The following is a 10,142-nucleotide window of genomic DNA, read 5'->3' on the forward strand; positions in this document are numbered from 1 at the left end:
TGAATTTAAGTTGTTTTCAAGTCAATGAAAAAAACTACATCTTCTCAACTTTCACTTTCAACTAAAACTGAATGTGTATTGGATGTTGGGCATAGTCTTATTTTCAACATCTTTTCAATTACATTTTGCTGGGTGGGATATTTTCCATGCATGGAAAGGGGTTGGAGGCAAAGGACAAATAAATAAGTGCTACCAAACATAACAAGCATTTCACAAACACTACAGTGTATAAATAAGACGCATTAAATAAAACCACAATGAGGACAAGTTTTCATTAATCATTGGGTACATCGTACGAAAAGCATCAGATTTATCTTAAATAGGAAAACAATTCAAGTTCAGAATCACAACATAAAATACATAGGCATTTCATCATTAAGTCCTTTAGGAAATAATGTCTGGTGGGCGTGTCCATATCAAAAACCAAAATGCAGAAACAGTTTGGGATGAATTGAAAATCTAAACATAAAATGTGCTATATACACAAACATCTGCCACAATAATCATATTACTTGTATTTTTATTAAACAAGCTTCTTATAAACTGCACAAGCACCAGAAACACTGTTGTTTTGATAAGTAGCAATAAATCACTGATATCCATTTGGGGGGAAATCAGGTTGTACGTGCTGTTGAAACTAACACAACTAAAAAAACACATGGAAATGGGAGATATATTTTACCTCACTGGTTAGAGGACAACCTGCAGAAGACAGTCAGCTACATTTTGGAGTGATGCATTTAAATTTAGGGGTCGCTAAACAAAGGAACACAACACTTATTTGTCATAACTCATCGATATCATGCTAAAATCATTTGTGTGACAGGAGGGAGATGAAGTTGCACGTCCTGTTAAAACTAACAGCTCAAAAACCACACAGAATCTGGGAATAATGTGTACATCCCTGGTTAGAGGACAACTGGTAGAAAACAGCTGGCTACATTTTGAAGTGTTGCATTTTGATTCCAGTGGGTCACCAACATGGTAAGTGTAACACAACTCTTTTTTTGTTAGTCACTTTTTGTTAAATCTCATAAATAGTACTCTTCCATTTCAGAGCCTGGATTTTCCCTCTGAGGCTAATATCCATATAATGTTGAAATCAATAGAACAGGGGACAAACGTTTAGGGTTCTACATTGTGACATTATTAAAATACTCCTTCTACAATGTTAAAACATTCTACATTGTGACATTAATTCATTGATATCATGAAACAACTCCTTCATGTATGTATTTTCTGATATTTGATCAGAGATCTTTTATCAGATTATCTCTGGTCACAGCTATGAGGTTTCTCTCCTGTGTGTGTTCTCTGGTGTTGAGTCAGAGAGCCAGAATCAGCAAAACTCTTCCCACATTGATCACAGCTATAAGATTTCTCTCCTGTGTGTGTTCTCTTGTGTGATGTCAGATGGCCAGATTGACCAAATCTCTTCCCACATTGATCACAGCTATAAGGTTTCTCTCCTGTGTGTATTCTCTGGTGCACTGTCAGCTGGCCAGATCTACCAAAACTCTTCCCACATTGATCACAGCTATAGGATTTCTCTCCTGTGTGTATTCTCTGGTGCACTGTCAGATTGCTAGATTGACCAAAACTCTTCCCACATTGATCACAGCTATAAGGTTTCTCTCCTGTGTGTCTTCTCTGGTGTAATATCAGACCCCCAGACTCAGTAAAACTCTTCCCACACTGATCACAGCTATATGATTTCTCTCCTGTGTGTGTTCTCTGGTGTGATGTCAGATTGCTAGATTTACCAAAACTCTTCCCACATTGATCACAGCTATATGGTTTCTCTCCTGTGTGTGTTCTCTGGTGCACTGTCAGATTGCTAGATTGACCAAAACTCTTCCCACATTGATCACAGCTATAAGGTTTCTCTCCTGTGTGTCTTCTCTGGTGTAATATCAGACCCCCAGACTCAGTAAAACTCTTCCCACATTGATCACAGCTATATGGTTTCTCTCCTGTGTGTGTTCTCTGGTGCACTGTCAGATTGCTAGATTGACCAAAACTCTTCCCACATTGATCACAGCTATAAGGTTTCTCTCCTGTGTGTCTTCTCTGGTGTAATATCAGACCCCCAGACTCAGTAAAACTCTTCCCACATTGATCACAGCTATATGGTTTCTCTCCTGTGTGTGTTCTCTGATGAATTTTAATGCCTGTTGATGAGGTGAATCTCTTCCCACAGTCAGAGCAGCAGTGAGTTCTCTTCCCTGTGGGTCTTTGCAGGTGTTTCTTGAGGTGTTCTGATGTGGAGAGACTCTTCTCTGCCTCGTCAGCATCATGATGTTGTTGAGGCTCCCCAGAGGATCCACGATAGTCACGTCTCTCTCCTGTGTGAACAACAAAGTCAGACAGATGATTTAAAGGCCCACAACAGCGGTAATCCACTGTAAAAGGTGATGCCAACAGCGTTGCCATGATGTTATACAACAATTGTCGTCTGTAATGAATGTTAACATGATTTAACAATTGTCTTAAAATGAGCAAGAACAGTCATATTTTGTCTTATTTTCACATTAGTAGTAACATCGATGATTGTAGGCTAGAAATAAGTTATTCATGTTGTTGAAACTCTAAGCAGTGTGCCAGACGACTTTTGGTCTCCAATATTCTGCCCCTTTCTGTGTTTGGACTATAAGGGCGACACAATTTGGTTGCAGAAACTCCTCCCTGCTAATGAGGAAACCGCTAGTTATGGATGTAGTATATCTGGTAATGAGGAAACCACTAGTTATGGATGTAGTATATCTGCTAATGAGGAAACCACTAGTTATGGATGTAGTATATCTGGTAATGAGGAAACCGCTAGTTATGGATGTAGTATATCTGGTAATGAGGAAACCACTAGTTATGGATGTAGTATATCTGGTAATGAGGAAACCACTAGTTATGGATGTAGTATATCTGGTAATGAGGAAACCACTAGTTATGGATGTAGTATATCTGGTAATGAGGAAACCACTAGTTATGGATGTAGTATATCTGGTAATGAGGAAACCACTAGTTATGGATGTAGTATATCTGGTAATGAAGAAACCACTAGTTATGGATGTAGTATATCTGGTCATGAGGAAACCACTAGTTTTGGATGTAGTATATCTGGTAATGAGGAAACCACTAGTTATGGATGTAGTATATCTGGTAATGAGGAAACCACTAGTTATGGATGTAGTATATCTGGTAATGAGGAAACCACTAGTTATGGATGTAGTATATCTGGTAATGAGGAAACCACTAGTTATGGATGTAGTATATCTGGTAATGAGGAAACCACTAGTTATGGATGTAGTATATCTGGTAATGAGGAAACAACTAGTTATGGATGTAGTATATCTGCTAATGAGGAAACCACTAGTTATGGATGTAGTATATCTGGTAATGAGGAAACCACTAGTTATGGATGTAGTATATCTGCTAATGAGGAAACCCCTAGTTATGGATGTAGTATATCTGGTAATGAGGAAACCACTAGTTTTGGATGTAGTATATCTGGTAATGAGGAAACCACTAGTTATGGATGTAGTATATCTGGTAATGAGGAAACCACTAGTTATGGATGTAGTTGTCACGTCCTGACCCTTGTAAGATGTCATTTTCTATAGTAGAGCGTGACAGGGGGTGTTTTTGGGTGGTTTTCTATGTCTATGTTTAAGTTCTAGTTTTTCTATTTCTATGTTGTTGTTTTTGGGGTTGATCTCCAATTGGAGGCAGCTGGTCCTCGTCCTTGTATTCTGAATATTACAGCACACTATCAGGACAAGATCAGGAGTGCTACTCAAGGAAACTCACATTAAGCTCTGTGTCTATTCACTAATTCACCACCGTGGGGGAAAACACAGGGGAGTTCTCATAGGTTGACAGCAAAAATAGCCTCCATTTGCAGGTTGCTTATGAGTGCATTTCACATTACTTTTGGATTATAATTGTAAGGCTCGCTTGAATCTCCTGCTTAATATGTTTGTGTTATTGTCGCAAATCAACTGCTTTATACTTAAAAAACACTTCAACCAGTAAAATGCTCTTTGGCTAGCTTTTCCATCAGCCTGACAATGAGGGTTTGTACACCAAGTGTTTAACAAATTGGCTCATAACTTCACCTAACAATAACATAGACCTACTGTAGGACCCATAACTTCACCTAACAATAACATAGACCTACTGTAGGACCCATAACTTCACCTAACAATAACATAGACCTACTGTAGGACCCATAACTTCACCTCACAATAACATAGACCTACTGTAGGACCCATAACTTCACCTAACAATAACGTAGACCTACTGTAGGACCCATAACTTCAACTAACAATAACATAGACCTAGGACTATAAATCATTTAATATTTCAGGTGAAACATGGAAACTAAAATGTCTGTCATGACATTTCATAACCTGATCACCAGATAATTTTGTGAATAATCCCACTAGGCTACTCTGTAATGTGTTGTCATTCTAAATGTCCTGAATATAGGAAAATAGCTCTGTGTGTTGTACAATAGCCTATCCATCAAGGAACAGTTCTCTACACATTATGAGCAAAGTATCTCTGTGTCCAGACAGACTAACGAGACCCTACAGTACATCAACCAGACAATAACACATTATAAACATGAATTTGTTAGGGATGTTGGATCCAATGTGCAGCACAGCATAACTGTCTTTACCAGAGTAATGAATGAAGAAGCACTTTGGTTGTTGTTGCATGTCGTGATGTTTGTCATGTGACTGTCATTCAGAAAATGATTTCCTGGATCAGCTGATGATAGTTGAACATGTGACTGTAACTAAACAGCTACAGTATTAAGTATTATGTGTAATTATTGAAGAACCGCATTAATGACAGTATCCATTTGGGTGTTGTCAATAAAGTTAAGGTGACTCGGTTTTTACCATTGGATTTAGCAAACTCTGAAATTATTTAGTATTTCTGTGCCCATGCAAACTGTTTTCCCAGCGTAACACAAGGAGACACTAAATGTTACGTAGGTAGAGAGCATTTCAGAGATCTGAATACAAAAAACCGTCCTAACAGGACAATAACCTAAACCACAAGGCCAAATCTACACTGGAGGAGCTTACCAAGATGACATTGAATGTTCCTGAGTGGCCTAGTTACAGTTTGGACTTAAATCATCTTGAAAGTCAATGGCAAGACTTGAAAACGGCTTTCTAGCAATGATCAACAACATACTTGACAGAACAGGAAGGATTTTAAAAAGAATAATGAATATTCACATGAAGATCAGCCTCCTATTGGATGACATCACGACTTCCCATCAAGCCAACTCCTTGGAGGCCTTACTATGACATCACTCACTCCGTCTAGTTTGCAGTTGTCTAAAAAAAACTATTTTGCTCAAAACATTTACTTGTTTCCCTTTAGTGTGTTTATAATTTACTGTATTTATATATCACTTTTCAACAGGAAAAGTTTAAAAATCCCTGGAGGACGTCATGAACAATTCATACAGTACAAAAACATATTCAAGTGTAGAATGCCCTTTTAAAAATCACACATTAGTTCAACAACTGCAGAGTTTGTGTCCCTGTTTTATAAGATAGTACTCACTGTATTTACTGGTGTTAACCAGAACAATGTCCCTGTTTTATTAGATAGTACTCACTGTATTTACTGGTGTTAACCAGATCAATGTCCCTGTTTTATAAGATAGTACTCACTGTATTTACTGGTGTTAATCAGATCAATGTCCCTGTTTTATTAGATAGTACTCACTGTATTTACTGGTGTTAATCAGATCAATGTCGCTGTTTTATAAGATAGTACTCACTGTATTTACTGGTGTTAATCAGATCAATGTCCCTGTTTTATTAGATAGTACTCACTGTATTTACTGGTGTTAATCAGATCAATGTCCCTGTTTTATAAGATAGTACTCACTGTATTTACTGGTGTTAATCAGATCAATGTCCCTGTTTTATTAGATAGTACTCACTGTATTTACTGGTGTTAATCAGTTCTCCAGTCTTCTCTTCTTCGTCCTCCTCTAATGTGACAGTAATCTCCCCCTCTTCATCTTTCACTCCAAAAACTGCATCTTCCTCCTTTTCTTTCACAGTAACATCCTCCTCCTCTTTCACTCTGAAGGCGTCTTCCTCTTCTTTCACTGTAACGTCTTTCTCTTCTTTTTTCACGGTAACAGCCTCACCCTCTACTTGTTTTTGTATTGTAACAGCCTCCTCTTCCTCCTCCTCTTTCACGAGAGCTTCTTTCTCCGTCCAGCAGACCTCCTCTTCTTTAGCAGGAGGAGAGTAGCTTAGTGAACTCATGGTCGGGGATGTTAGCTAGCTAGGCTAATGCTAACTTAACCAGCCAGCTAGTTGACTTACAACGTAAATATTAAATTAAATGGGGTAGCAAGTTGTTTCCACATAAGTATGTTTAAATCATAGTAGCAAATAAACCACGAAATTGTCTAAAGAACTTGAATGTTCCGACTTTGTCGGCTAGCGAGCTACCGAGGTGGCTGCAGTTGTTGAAGAAGCGTTCCGTCCACTAAATTATACGTCACACTAGAAACATCGCCTGAAAGACACATATCGCCATCTGCTGTCTGGAGGGAGGAAACGCAGTTGAGGAGGGAAAACTATTTTTATTCTTCATTGAATTATAATATTATAAAGCAGTTTAGGGAAACGTTTTTTTCTCTCCATTAAATATGAATATTATATCAACACGTACAAAGAGCAACAAGTGTTGTTTGATTAGTTCAGATTTTTTTAATGAGAATTTAAAACAAACTCTACATCTCCTCCACATCTGTATTTCTGATTCGGTCAAATAACTAGATATCAAAATAAGCACCTAGTTATTGATACCCTTGATAAAGATGAGCTAAAATTACTGTATGAAATAAATAAATTAACTTTACCCACTACCAGGATATTTTAGCCCAAAACCTGGTTACCTCTCTGCTAGGAGGCTGAGACTTGGCCATAAGAGGATCTTCCAGCAAGACACATCAACATCCACAAAGAAATGGTTAATTGGGCACAAAATCAACATTTTCAATGGCCATCTCAGTCTTCGGACTTGAACTCCATTGAAAACCTGTGGTTTGAATTGAACAGGGCAGTCCATAAGACAGACTAAATTAAACAAAGACCTGGAGAGATTCTGTATGGAGGAATGGTCTAAGGTCCCACCCAATGTGTTCTCTAATCTCATAAAACATTTCAGTGTCGTTATCCTCCCAAGGGGAGGGTGCTGGAGTATTGAAAACATGGGTGGCAATAATTCAGACCCCTACATTTTGAGAATTACATGTTAAACTAAATCTCTTTCTCTGAGCAATTGTATTAGTATAAAATAATATAATTTCCCTTTCTTTTTTGGTGTAACAATACATCATGTAGATGTATATAATTAACATTCTAGGTCTATACTGCTCCTACAAGGTGTAACAATACATCATGCAGATGTATATAATGAACAGACTAGGTCTATACTGCTCCTACATGGTGTAACAATACATCATGTAGATATATATAATGAACAGACTAGGTCTATACTGCTCCTACGTGGTGTAACAATACATCATGTAGATATATATAATGAACAGACTAGGTCTATACTGCTCCTACATGGTGTAACAATACATCATGTAGATGTATATAATGAACAGACTAGGTCTATACTGCTCCTACATGGTGTAACAATACATCATGTAGATGTATATAATGAACAGACTAGGTCTATACTGCTCCTACATGGTGTAACAATACATCATGTAGATGTATATAATGAACAGACTAGGTCTATACTGCTCCTACATGGTGTAACAATACATCATGTAGATGTATATAATGAACAGACTAGGTCTATACTGCTCCTACATGGTGTAACAATACATCATGTAGATGTATATAATGAACAGACTAGGTCTATACTGCTCCTACATGGTGTAACAATACATCATGTAGATGTATATAATGAACAGACTAGGTCTATACTGCTGCTACATGGTGTAACAATACATCATGTAGATGTATATAATGAACAGACTAGGTCTATACTGCTCCTACATGGTGTAACAATACATCATGTAGATGTATATAATGAACAGACTAGGTCTATACTGCTCCTACATGGACTAACAATACATCATGTAGATGTATATAATGAACAGACTAGGTCTATACTGCTCCTACATGGTGGAACAATACATCATGTAGATGTATATAATGAACAGACTAGTTCTATACTGCTGCTACATGGTGTAACAATACATCATGTAGATGTATATAATGAACAGACTAGGTCTATACTGCTCCTACATGGACTAACAATACATCATGTAGATGTATATAATGAACAGACTAGGTCTATACTGCTCCTACATGGTGTAACAATACATCATGTAGATGTATATAATGAACAGACTAGGTCTATACTGCTCCTACATGGTGTAACAATACATCATGTAGATGTATATAATGAACAGACTAGGTCTATACTGCTCCTACATGGTGTAACAATACATCATGTAGATGTATATAATGAACAGACTAGGTCTATACTGCTGCTACATGGTGTAACAATACATCATGTAGATGTATATAATGAACAGACTAGGTCTATACTGCTCCTACATGGTGTAACAATACATCATGTAGATGTATATAATGAACAGACTAGGTCTATACTGCTGCTACATGGTGTAACAATACATCATGTAGATGTATATAATGAACAGACTAGGTCTATACTGCTCCTACATGGTGTAACAATACATCATGTAGATGTATATAATGAACAGACTAGGTCTATACTGCTCCTACATGGTGTAACAATACATCATGTAGATGTATATAATGAACAGACTAGGTCTATACTGCTGCTACATGGTGTAACAATACATCATGTAGATGTATATAATGAACAGACTAGGTCTATACTGCTCCTACATGGTGTAACAATACATTTGTAAACAGTGTGCGGGCCTTCTTGTTCTTTAACAAAGCTTTTGTAAACAGTGTTTGTTGCATGCAGCAATTCAACCATGAAGGCCTGATTCATGAAGTCTCTGAACACACAGTCTCCTCTGAACAGTTGATGTTGAGATGTGTCTGTTACTTGAACTCTGTGAAGCATTTATTTGGGCTGCAATCTGAGGTGCAGTTAACTCTAATGAACGTATCTTCCGCAGCAGAGGGAACTCTGGGTCTTCCTTTCCTGTGGCGGTCCTCATGAGAGCAACCCATACCTTGTCACAACACAACTGATTGGCTCAAATGCATTAAGATGGAAAGAAATTCCACAAATTAACATTTAACACCTGTTAATTGAAATGAATTCCAGGTGACCACCTCATGAAGCTGGTTGAGAGAATGCCAAGAGTGTGCAAAGCTGTCATCAAGGCAAAGGGTGACTGCTTTAAAATATCTCAAATATAAAATACATTTTGATTTGTTTAATCCTTTTTTGCTTACTACATGATTCCATATGTGTTATTTCATAGTTTTGATGTCTTCACTAATACTCTACAATGTACAGAATAGTAAAAATAAAGAAAAACCATTGAATGAGTAGATGTGTATAAACTTTTGACTGGTACTGTATGTAAATGTGATATTTCAGTTGATGTTTTTGTTACATTTGAAACATTTATAAAAACCTGTTTTTGCTTTGTCATTATGGGGTATTGTGATGTCATTCTGGGGTATTGTGATGTCATTATGGGCTATTGTGATGTCATTATGGGCTATTGTGATGTCATTATGGGGTATTGTGTGTAGATTGAGGGTAAAATATTGATTTAATTCATTTTCGAATAACGGAGCAAAATGTGGAAAAAGTGAAGGGGTCTGAATACTTTCCGACTGCACTGTATATATAGGGGCAGTACTTAGTGACATCCCTTCCTGAAACAGGAGGTACAAATATATAACATAGGTTCACAATATCAACATTCAATGTATCAAAATATATGACCAAGCTGGAAGTGTAAACGCCAGCTCAGCCACAATCCTAGAGGTTCACTGATGATCAACCTCCTCCTTCACATCTGACTCCTGACGATCAACCTCCTCCTTCACATCTGACTCCTGATGATCAACCTCCTCCTTCACATCTGACTCCTGATGATCAACCTCCTCCTTCACATCTGA

General features: G+C 37.5%; 1 protein-coding gene across 1 annotated transcript; it reads right to left on the bottom strand.

Moving 5' to 3' along the window:
- Nucleotides 1-309: 309 nt before the first annotated feature.
- On the bottom strand, nt 310-9,051 carry LOC145875773 (uncharacterized). The gene is made up of 2 exons (XM_082971587.1): nt 9,034-9,051; nt 310-2,310 (listed from the first exon to the last, which is right to left on the bottom strand). The coding sequence occupies exons 1-2, from the start codon at nt 9,049-9,051 to the stop codon at nt 1,270-1,272; spliced, it is 1,059 nt and encodes a 352-aa protein (XP_082827713.1). The 3' UTR covers nt 310-1,269.
- Between the last annotated feature and the right edge of the window lie 1,091 nt (nt 9,052-10,142).

Source organism: Salmo salar, unplaced genomic scaffold (genome assembly GCF_965601325.2).
Source record: "Salmo salar unplaced genomic scaffold, fSalSal1 ptg000335l, whole genome shotgun sequence".
NCBI lineage: Eukaryota > Metazoa > Chordata > Actinopteri > Salmoniformes > Salmonidae > Salmo > Salmo salar.